Source organism: Octopus sinensis, linkage group LG7 (genome assembly GCF_006345805.1).
Source record: "Octopus sinensis linkage group LG7, ASM634580v1, whole genome shotgun sequence".
NCBI classification, from domain to species: Eukaryota; Metazoa; Mollusca; class Cephalopoda; order Octopoda; family Octopodidae; genus Octopus; species Octopus sinensis.
This window is the reverse complement of record NC_043003.1, coordinates 70,913,260-70,925,759: the sequence shown is the minus strand read 5'-3', so window position 1 is coordinate 70,925,759 and position 12,500 is coordinate 70,913,260. Positions and strand designations below refer to the sequence as shown.

Sequence of the window (12,500 nt, the reverse complement as noted above, 5' to 3'; positions counted from 1 at the left end):
TCATAATCGACAATATGTATTACTATGATAATCGTTAACATATTGCCGAGACTTCTCCTTATATGATAGGGATTAAACAGTGAAATTTGGGGATTATTTAACCCCTAATGAGGACCTGACATCCGCGAATTTAATATTTAATTTAGCGCTTAATTTTAAGGTGATGTAAAATTAGATTAACAATATTTTGAAAAAGAACCTGGTGATGTGTTGGTAGAATTGTAAATCTGATGATTACACACACACACATATATTTATATATGTATGTATGTATGTATGTATGTATGTATGTATGTATGTATGTATGTATGTATGTATGTATGTATATTATAATCTTCCAATGCTGAAATACGTGTAGGTCCTTCATAATTGATCATTTTAATTTCAACTTAAGTAGCAGATAATTATAGAAGTATATTTTATACCTTGCTGGTGTACTGGTTATATCCTTTAAAGTATCATTTCGTGATGTGCAAATAGATACCACGTGTTTACCTTCAGATATACTCATTAAGTTATTTTCTTGTATTATCTGAAATACAATACCCGCATATCTGTTAATCCCCGAAACTAAATTATTATTGCAGCGTGGAAGGTGTTTATAAGCCATTTAAGAAACACACGAAACCGTTAGATTCACTTCAACATTTAAATTTAATTTGCCAAAATATTTTCGTCGCTTTGAAACCGCGACCTGTTTACTGACAAAATTCCGTGCTGCATCTTGGCAAATTAAATTTAAATATTGAAGTGAATCTAACGGTTTTTGTGCGTTTCTTAAATGGCTTATAAACACCTTCCACGCTGCAATTGTTTTCGTTCCAGCACACGATCTCAGATAGATCACTTGCTAGGCAAGTACGCCTCCGGAATTATAATTAATTTCTATTATACATGTTGTATATTTCTAGATAAATATATATAAATACATGATAATCAAGACCCCACTGTACGATATGCAGATGCATGTAATGCTGAAGGGTTGTACCTGATTGATTTGGAAATTCGTTTTTCCCAAATTATATATATATACATGTATACATATATGTACATACAAACATACATATACATACATATATATGTGTGTGTGTGTGTGTGTACGCATACACAATCATATTGGCATATATGCAGACACTCACACATACACACGAGCATATATATAATTCATACAATAACAAACACACCCTTAAACCGTACGTTTAATAGCACCAAACTTACCTTTCTCTTAGACTTTTCTTGAGCCAAGGTTGTGGACAAAATGGCAACACCAGGGGCTTTGCGTTTCATCAAGGTTAACACTATGATTGAATAGGCGACTATCATGACCAGAATGGGGATAAAATATAGAACAAGTATAAAGATTATATAGTAAATCTTGCGGACAGGCTGGTCAGTTTCGCATTTGGTATTTATATATACGGTTGGCCAGACTTCATCGCAATAAATCTCGTGACGGTCAGCCCAAGTGAATTCAGATTGGTGGCGAACGATAAGTTGTGGTGCAGCAACACTGATTGATATAAACCAGATCATACTAATGACTATACTGGCTTTCGTAGAAGACATTCTACTGCGAAGCGGGAAGACGATAGCCATGAAACGGTCGGCTGATATTGTGGTCAGACTGAGAACACTTAACGTTACGGCAATCACTGAAAAAGAGAACAAGAAAAAGAACGAAACGAAAGAATGCTGTTTATTTTTTAAGATAAAGATGGCGTCAAATATGAACACATGGACAATTACAGTGGAAACGAATGATATCAATAATGGAATATTACAACAATAGTGAGTTGATTCAGTCTTGATATGTTCCAGTAGACTTGAACGTGAATAAGCTAAACGCTGTTGAATTTCACCTCGGAGAGCAACTTCTTTCAGAAAATGTGTTGATAAAACTCACGATTCAGTGATATAAGGGCTGAGGAACTTTGGGGTACCAATGTTTCAATCTAGTTGTGTTAGTTCGGGGAGCCTTTACAATTGATTTTTCTATTCGAAAATTGCTTCTTTATTTCTATGTTAGAAATTGTTATTAAGTTTTGATTGGTGAGGGTAGAAGATTGCTAAAATAGCGAGTCGAACAAAAGAATGTAAGAATAATGGATCAATGGAATAATCCATTGTCAGCTGAAATATCACAACAAATCACCGATGTTTCATCAATATCACGGTATCGACCAGATCATCAGATGGCGTTATATACCGCTGGTCACAATGCGCTTCCAGTTATGTCTTGATTGCGCGCCAGTCTTTTCCCTCTTGACCCAAATTGCTTAATTAGATCGTCCTCCCGTCGCCCTGGAAGCCTTTGATCTCTTGGAATAACTGCACGGATCTTGAAACTTCGTCAATATACTTTCACCAATACATTCAAAAATGTATATTCTATAAAACCATTTTGTTTTAATCAAATCATCGAGGTTAGTTTGAAAAAATTCTTTCAAACATTTGCTCCTGCCTGGTGGCAAGCTATTGATCGGCTTTTTTTCTTTTATTTAAAAAAAAGGTATTTTTTGTGAATTTCCTGCTTTTTTCTTTTATTCTTTCTGGGTTTTTTTTTTCTGTTGCTGTGTTCTATCTGGTTAATTGTCATTCTACACCTGTGGACAAGATACAAAGTAATTTTTCCTTCTTTAGAATGAATAGCTATTAATGATATAAAAAAAATAACAGCAGCAGCAGCAACAGCAAGCCTAAGAACTTTACATCTTGACGTATTAGAATTTGTTTCTTGTCAAACATGAAGTGGGAGGAACGTAGGACACGAAAAACAATAAAAATATTCGTAAATACATGAATTCTTTTCAGAAACCAAGAAAAATCTATTTCAGTTGACAGCTGTTTTATGCTGGAGGGGAATGGCACGAAAAAACAAATAAACACACACACACAATTCTAATTATCGTATTATAAAATGCAATAAGAATCTTGGTTTAAATGTTGGTTGCTAAAAATGTATTAATTCGTATTTAAATTTAGCTCAAAGTCAGTTGGACGTGTTCATAAATAGGAATATCCCAGCCAGGTTTTATTAAAGTAGTTAATATTTACCAATGTTTGGCAGAGTATATCAAATTCTTAGAGAAACAGTCTCTCATCAAATATAACATTCTTAAAATAACATACGTACGGATATCGTGAAGCAGAGCTGTTTAGACACCAAATAAAACATACGCACACACATGCACACAGACGCACACACACACACACACACGCACACACACACACACACACAAACACACTCACACCGTCCTGTTTTAGCTTGTTATACCATGTGAGCAGAGTCTGAGGATTGTGTAAAGACACCAAATGTGTTATAAAATGGTTCTTAACTGTTTTCATCGCATGAAACTATTAGTAGCTCATTAAAAATATATATACTGTGTTTATTAGATATGTACATATGTGTATGTATGCATGTATATATATATATAATAACAATTTAATAATAAAACATATGCAGACATACATATATGTACATACCTACATCTATATGTATATATACATGCATATATGGGTACAGGACACCACAAATAAACGTAGAACACAACGAGAAACGAAAACATAAAAACAAAACAAGGAAACGGACTTTTTTAACAACGTAAAAGACAGAGTACAAGACAAACAACACAAGGAACATTCCCCTTCTTCAGCTGCCCCTGTTTCGACTCATTGCGTGTTTCGAAGGTAAGGGCAGGAAACGACCACACTGAAACAGTCCTTCCCGCAAATATATATATATATATATATATATATATACATATATGTATGTATACATATATATACATGTAACAGCGATGTACAGGTGTTGATGCATTACGGCCGTTTCAAGCGGTTCCATTTAACTGAGCAATGAAAACGTTACATCAGTATTTGAGAAACCGTTCTCTTCAGACGCAGATGTCCATATAAATTTCAAACATAAAGGGTAAACTATTTTTAACAAACTTACATCAATAATAGAAAGCAAAATAATTACTTTATTTCCTTTGTTATATCTGTGGCAGAATGAGTTTAGAAAATAATGCATATCATATTCAGCCTATTATAATTTAGAGAGTAGCAGAGGAAAAATAGTGGGGGTCAAGATAAAGGAATGGTGACGTTGTTATTTATATTTAAATTTTATGCAACATGTAGTCTTCAACCATTTAGAATTAAATCCATTGGGAGTTGCCAATTGTATTCTAGTTGACGGTGATAAATCAATTAATGTCAGACAATCTCCCAGACCCTCACTGTACTGGAACCATAATTGGCTTTATCTACATAAAAGGATATGTCGCAGAGCTGCTAGTGAGAGAATGACTTATGCGGAAGAGGTGGTAACTAGAAGGAAGGATAGGGGTGACCAATACTTATACAGATTATCAGATGAAAGGAATATAATCTTTTCTACTTTAGGCACAAGGCCCGAAATTTTGGGAGAGGGAACCAGTCGATTAGATTGACCCAGTGCGCAACTGGTACTTAATTTATCGACCCCGAAAGGATGAAAGGCAAAGTCGACCTCGGCGGAATTTGAACTCAGAACGTAGCGGTAGACGAAAAACCTATTTCTTTAGGAAAAACAAGAGAGGAAAAACAAGAACAGACAAACGGATTAAGTCGATTACATCGACCCCAGTGCGCAACTGGTACTTAATTTATCGATCCCGAATGGATGAAAGGCAAAGTTGACCTCGGCGGTAGACGAAAAACCTATTTCTTTAGGAAAAACAAGAGAGGAAAAACAAGAACAGACAAACGAATTAAGTCGATTACATCGACCCCAGTGCGCAACTGGTACTTAATTTATCGACCCCGAATGGATGAAATGCAAAGTTGACCTCGGCGGAATTCGAACTCAGAACGTAACAGCAGACGCAATACGGCTAAGCATTTCACCCGGCGTGCTAACGTTTCTGCCAGCTCGCTGCCCTAATGAATGGAAATATAATAAAATAACAAAAGAGATAAGTAATATAAACTTTAGAGGTGGAAACTTAAATACATACATACATACATACATACATACATACATACATACATACATACATACATACATACATACATACATACATACATACATACATACATACATACATACATACATACATCTGAGATTCTTATGTGAATAGATGTGCACACTTGGATGTATACAACGACAGTTCAACTAAACATACCAACCACATATTTACAAATACCGTGAACTTTCTTAATTCAAGGAGTATTGTGCCTTTGTTAGCAACCGGCTTGAACTTTCTCAAGTAGAACGTAAATTGAACTCAAAGAATTATCATACATACATACATACATACATACATACATACATACATACATACATACATACATATATGTATACACACACACACACACACACACACACACACACAAACACACACACACACACACATATATATATATATATATATATATATATATATATATATATATATATATATATATATATATATAAAGATAGATAGATATGGGAAGTCTTCTATAGTGTTTAGTCGTAGCCTCGACTTTATGGCCTTAAATAGATAAGGTAACACTTTCTGAAGAAATAGAAAATTGATTTATCTCTTGTAACAATCCCAGATTTGTTATTTATTTTTGATATCTATGCTATCTTCATCCTGTTATATCAAATACATTTTTAGATACACAATAGATACACAACCCGAAAACCTGATAGTTAAGTACTTTAGCCGTTCAGGTATTTCATTCTTCGTTGACTGAACGTTCGAGAAACTGGCTTCACAATGATGTAGCGCCTTGAGCAAATGCTTTTGCTATATCATAGGGTCGGCCCATGCCGTTGGAGTAAAATCAGATAGACGGAAACTGTGTGGAAGCTCCTGGACTGCACCTGTAATTCAAAAGGTACTGCTTTGACACACTCTATATCATGCTGATTCTGCTTGAGGATTACGTTAAGAGTACACGTGTCTGTGGAATACACAGCCACCAGAAGAAGAAATCAGGAAGATTAAAAGAAATGGTAAGAAAACTAAACCGCATAACAAGCTACGATGGCGATCATATTACGGTAATTTTACACTTTGATAATCTTCATGTTCTCTTTAGCTGCTGTGCTTTCACGAAAATGGGAGATCTTTCAACGCTCGTAGCTTTCCCCCTCGAAATGCCAGACTTTGGAACTCTCTTCCACCTCATTGCTTTCGAGCTCTTTCAAGTCTAAAGTAAAGTTATTAATAATTTCTCTTTCTCCATAGTATCTTACACTAAGCAGCTTCTCGCCTTGTTTGGGAATTTCTTATAAAAAAAGATAGCTGTTATTTCTTCAGACTTGTTACTGTTTGGTAGGATTCTAGTCAGAGGCAAAACTAATTAAAAACAAGCAAACGAAACAAAATAATCCATTTTTGTTTCTAATTATAATTGATATATACAAATAAATACAGCGTCCTTACCTTGAATAAATGTGTTGACTTTACAGACCAAATCACCAAACGGCCATTCTGGAGTGATTTGATTACCGATGTGGACCCACATACAGAACAACCCAACCAAAATGTCTGAAATTGCCAGATTCATGATAAGATAGTTGGTTGTGCAGTGCATACGTTTGTTGAGGTAGATAATTAACATAACCAGCACATTACCAACAATATCCATGACGAATGCTACAACATACAAACTTATTTTCAGGACTATTTCATGTATGGCAATGACAGGTGCTGGACTAGGAGCCTGGAACATATGCACCAGGCGTGATATGTCTTTTTGTTTAACTGTACTGCCCGGCAGACAGAAGCTGCTTATACTGTTGTTAAAAGTGATGTTACCACTGATATTCATCTTGATGTTTTATTCTTCAGTTTGACGTCAAAGACTGCAGTTTCTTCTCTGAAAGAGAAAGAAAATATAAAGATATTAAATCTGTATCTTCATTTATTTACAAGTTTTAATTCAACGTAATCGTTTGGGTTTTGTGTCCGTTTTCACCAACGGTTATGAATGTTGGGTGATGACAAAAGGAGTACAATCGCGAACACAAGCGGCTGATATGGGTTTCCTTCGAAGGATCTTTGGAGTACCTTTACTCGACACGTTGTGTAGCCCAGAGACCAAAACGTGTTGGGCAACCAAGTTTACACAAAACAATCCACAGTGCCTGCCTGTGTTGTATATTATGTCCATGAATATTCGGTGGACAACGATGTCAAACAGGGAGATATTCTTGCCCCCGCACTCTATTTATTTTGCTACATTGCTTTGGTATGATTTCAAGGGTTGCAACAGGGGAATCGGAATCAGATTTCGGACATCTGGTCGTACTTTTAATATGACCTGGTTTAACTGCAAAACAAAGAATTTCAAAGTACTTGTTAGAGCATTTCATTGTGCTGATGATACTGATTGATCGACACCTTCAGAGGGGGATATGCAACATTTAATGGACAGATTTCCCACTACATGTGTACATTTCGGACTTACAATTAGTCTTGGGAAAGCCAAAATAATGTTTACTCCCGTGTCGGGACAAACATATTCTGAACCAAACATTTTCTGAATAGAACAACGTTAGAAGTCATTGACACTTTTGTTTACCTTGGAAGCACACTCTCAAGTGATGGTGGTCTTGATGCAGAGATATACCATTGAATAGGGAAGGGAAGTGTTGCAATAGGAAAGCTTGAAAAGCGAGTATGGACGGACAGAGTTATTTCCCCGTAGAGAAAAATCAGTGTCTATAAAACGTGTGTATTGACTGAAATTCTTTATTCGAGTGAGACGGGGAACGCTTACTGGCTTCGTATGAAAATGCTGGAGAGATTTCATCAAAAGTGCCTGAGATGTATCTTGGGAGTCAATTGGGAATGTTTCATACCAGATACAGATACAGAAGTTATGCGCATGGCAAGTTGTAGCTCAATTGAACAATATGCTATCTTGGCTCAAGTGAGATGGGCTGGACATGTTATTAGAATGAAAAATGAGCAATTGCCAAAACGTCTTTTTTATGGTGAGCTCAACTCTGGTAAGCGACCACAACATAAGTTGAGGAAAAGGTATAAAGACTGTGTGAAGGAAAACCTGAAGAAATTAGGTATGAACAAAAGTGATTGAGAAATTAATGTTCTAAATTGGAACAAGTGTAGAGTTGCTGTTAGGACTGGTTGCAATAGCTGAGAGGAAAGATGATTCAGTACTCTGAGCTTACAAAGGCCTGTCGCAAAGGAACAATTGGAACTGTAACCAACAGGGAACATTGGACATGTATTATATGTGATCGTGTTCTGTCGTCAAAAGCAGGATATGTGAATTGTATGTAGTCACATGAAAGTCGAAATGCCCAAGTAGGTAATAACCTTGAACATCAACCGCTTCTTACGATTTGTGTCATATGTCACAAAACTTGTAAGACAATATCTGGACTTAAAAGACATATACTAGTTCACAAAACATTCCTTCAGAATCAGATCCCAAAGGGCAAAGATGTAGAAGAAACTTGAATATCTGTTACTTGTGTTTTAAAGCCTGTCAGTCAGTAACTGGTCTTAAATGTCATCTGAGGGCTCATCAACAGAGTGATTGTGTTGTGTGATGAGGTGTGGTGTGTGTTTTGATGTGACGGCTATCAATTGTCAAGATGAATCAATCATCATATTCATATATATATATATATATATATTATATATATATAATATATATATATATATATATATATATATATATATATATATATCTAAGAAATTATTAAGATTCAGTTGGATTAAATGGAGCCGCCTGTAACGGCCGTATTGCACTAATACCTTCACATCCTTGTTACTTACTTGCTTTATATATATATATATATACTACTAATATAGGATGAAGTTTTTTTAGAGAAAGAAATTTCATCATAAAGTGGCAGCATATAAAAATACCTTTAAAGGTTAAAATTATAAACAAATTATAAACATGGGCAAAAGAAAATTATTTCCATGCTAATATGCTGATAACAGACTTTTAAATCGTCAATTTCCACATATCAATATATACTCACTACAGAAATACGTTGTGCTGAAATCATGCACACAATGCACACTCATGCACACAAACAAACAAACTCAAAAAAGGAACGCTGTTCCGATAATAGACAGAATCAACGACTATTGAAAAGGTTGCAAGACGCAACGAAAATTTTAAATTAATAAGTTAATGAGTGGAAATCAGACCGGTGAGAGTGTTAAATTAGTCAGGGACTAAAAGAGAATGACTCTCCCCAAAGTCAATAAAATATGCTTCAACACACGAATTCATTTAAAGAATCTTGGCAAACCAAATAAGAAAACGAAATATAAATATATATATACATACATATATATATATATATATATATGTATATATATATGTATATATATACATATATATATATATTATATATATATATATATATATATATATATATATATATATATATATATAATATATAATATATATATATATATATATACATATATTAATAAATGTATGTGTGTGTGTTTGTGTCCGTATTTGTTCCCCACTACCGCTTGGCAACCGGTGCTGATGTGTTTATGGACTCGTAGCTTAGGTGTTCGGCAAAAGAGCCTGACAGAATAAGTACCAAGCTTAAACGTGTTAAGTCTTGGGGCCGATTTGTTCGACAACAATTTTTCAAGGTGGTGTCCCAGTATGACCACAGTCTAATGACTGCAACAAACGATAAAAAGATCTATTATTGGGAGGTGTTTAGTAACTGAATGAAATGACGAAGGAAGTAATGTTATTCTCATTCATTTTGTTGAAGGATCGATAATTCAGCCTGTGGTTTTCAGTTCAATTTATTTCGTTCGCAATTATTCTCAGCTCCGGTGTCACATGATCTGTCAGAAACGTTACCCATTTTGTAGACGAGTTTCTCAAAACAGCGTTTTTATGAATAAAAGAAATCAAATTAACCATATTCTAACAACTAAATAATGTTATTTGTCCGTCTTGGGGGTTTTGTTGAACGTATTAATGGGAATACGGTTATTATCATAAATCTGGACATTGCTTCAACTGACCTACATTTGATAAGCCTCCGTTTTGTTTGCTTCAGTGAATACTTTAAGTGCATTAAAACAGCAACACCAACAACAACAATAATAATGACAATGATAATAATAATGGCCACAATAGAGAAGTTTCGTCGTATAGTTCAACGCAAAACGTTTCTGCATTCCAGCACAATCGAGCATCTTTTTGTTTTTATTCAACAGAGAAAAGATCCACTTGAAGCGAAAGTATGATAAACGGAATTTATTTTAGACAAATAATCTTTTGAATAGCAAATCGATATCCCCCATCGCTATTTTCATATTATGTAAACTTTCTTCAATATCCTAAATGAATGTGCATTATGATTATTATAAATCGATAAAGTTTTTGGAATATCTTGAACTAGTTTTCTTGCGTTGACTTCAAAATTTTGTATAAGATAATTCAATGAAATCGTGTTATGCAGAAAATAAAATACCAATGGCAACCCTCACCAACTTCCATCTAAAATACGATTGAAAATTGTGTTGAGAGGTATATTTTCAACATTTGGTGGTTAGCATGTTTAATGTACTTAAATGATAAAATTGGTTGTAGAAATGGGTACAAGTGTTTTGAAATGAGTAAATTTTATGATTTGCATAAAGTAAGAATATGGTTTCTCTCGAAGAAATTTGAGATAATTAATTCACTCTTAATTAAAAGTTTATCACAAGCAAACAATCTTTATAAATCTACCTCTTTACCTCACTTAACCTTTAGACATTCCCTTCTATCTCGACTGTTATTCTTCACATCCATACACATCGAATCTGCCATCACTTTCTTCGCCAGTGCCTCTGTAGTAAACACTTCTTCGCTATCAAGTCGCCGTCATTTCTCAAGTCTCTACCATCAGCCAAACCATCAGTCTAGCGAACAGATTTCTTTCCATCCTGTGAAGCGGTCACTTCAGCATACCATTCTAACAAACTCCCGCTTTCTACAACCGGATCCCGTACCGCTTCAACTGTTTTCGAATTTCCATCCTACACTTCAAGAAGGCCAGGAACCTGTGTGAGCTTCTGGGCAGAAAATTCCTTGATCTGGAAATCGAACCCACGATCAAGCGATCGTGAGAGCAACACTCTAAACTACTTGGCCACGCGCCTTCACATTTAATAACACAAAACTGATAAATTACTCAGTAAAAGATTCAAAAGGACGTCAATTAAAAAGTGTTAACTAGTTATTGATCCTTTGTCCCCAACACAAATTAGTTATTAAATGTTGAAATTTATAATGAACTCTACAATAAATTTATTAAAAATTACGACCATCTTTGGAGTGATGCCTCTTCTCAGTGTCTTAACTTGCTTGATCGAATTAATAATCAAGTTGTTAACACGATGACTCCTCGTCTCTCTATAAGATTAGATTCTTGGGCTCAACGTTGAAATGTATCTTCGTTGTATCTTTCCTATAAATATTTCTATAGCCATTGCTCTGATGAGCGTTCTGGTCTAGAAACCCCCTCTCAAGACCTTTAAATCTATTACTGCTTCTCTTCTTAGGTGTGTTGTTTCTCTCTTGAACTTCCTGTTAATCAGAAGTCCTTTAATTCCAAGATCTTCTTTTGAAATTATGCTTCTTGGAACACACTACCATCTTCTTCTTGAGAGTACCACAACTATGGTACTCTATGGTATTCTATGGTATTCTATGATATGCAGATCTATGAAAATTTGGTCGATGATATTCAGTCCTTTAAACATTCTTTCAATTAACATCGATTGAATTTATAGTCCCTTCCTTGCTTTTCTTACGTTATAGAGGCCTCGAGCCTTGTTTAGGCCAAAATCGTAAAAAACAAAGTACGAGCCTTCTTTAAGATTAACCAAGTTCTATCAGGAGTAATCGATTGGTTATCGATCTGGCTCTCATTTTTTCTGTTTGTAATTTCTTTCTAAAGCAAGTTTAAATTTGCTTACCTCACTAACACTGTTGCATTGCACCTCAGTCGATATAATGTTCGGATATTTCATTTCTTCAAAAGAATCTCTCTTCTTATAGCTATTTATTCTGTTGAAGAAATCTGACTCTTACAATAATATATTAAAACGAACAGAGTAAAAAAAAGAAAAAAATAGACAAAAGGAAAGAAGCTAAAAGTGTAGTTCATTTAACTATTGTACTACTACTACTACTACTACTACTACTACTACTACTACTACTACTACTACTACTACTACTACTACTACTACTACTGCTACTACTACTACAACTACTATTGCTGCTGCTGCTGATGATGATGATGATAATAATAATATGTCAGTAAAAAAACGTATCTGTCTATTCTCGAACTTCGTATAATTGGCAATTATTTATTTCTCTCAATATAATATGAAGGTATCCCGCGCTCTTCTTCCTAAGAAATATGAAAGAATGTATATATATGTATGTATATGCATGTGTATGTATATGTATGCAGGTATAAATGCATATATATATATATAATATAT

The 12,500-nt window shown here is 34.6% G+C and overlaps 1 protein-coding gene across 6 annotated transcripts in view; it reads right to left on the bottom strand.

Annotated features, from left to right (window-relative positions):
- The window catches only part of LOC115214437 (neuropeptide FF receptor 2-like), a 105,698-nt gene that overhangs the window by 24,652 nt on the left and 68,546 nt on the right, over positions 1-12,500 (bottom strand). For 5 of the 6 annotated variants that reach the window (XR_005000072.1, XM_036504828.1, XM_036504826.1 and 2 more), the window contains 2 exons: positions 6,423-6,858; positions 1,219-1,652 (listed from right to left, as the gene is read on the bottom strand). Coding sequence is in view for 5 of the 6 variants with exons in the window: in XM_036504828.1 (XP_036360721.1) it covers positions 1,219-1,652; positions 6,423-6,810 (822 nt within the window). In the remaining variant the exon portion in view is untranslated. Of the gene's footprint in view, positions 1-1,218; positions 1,653-6,422; positions 6,859-11,969; positions 12,074-12,500 lie in introns of all 6 variants that reach the window. The other variant, XM_036504827.1, reaches the window with a different exon arrangement.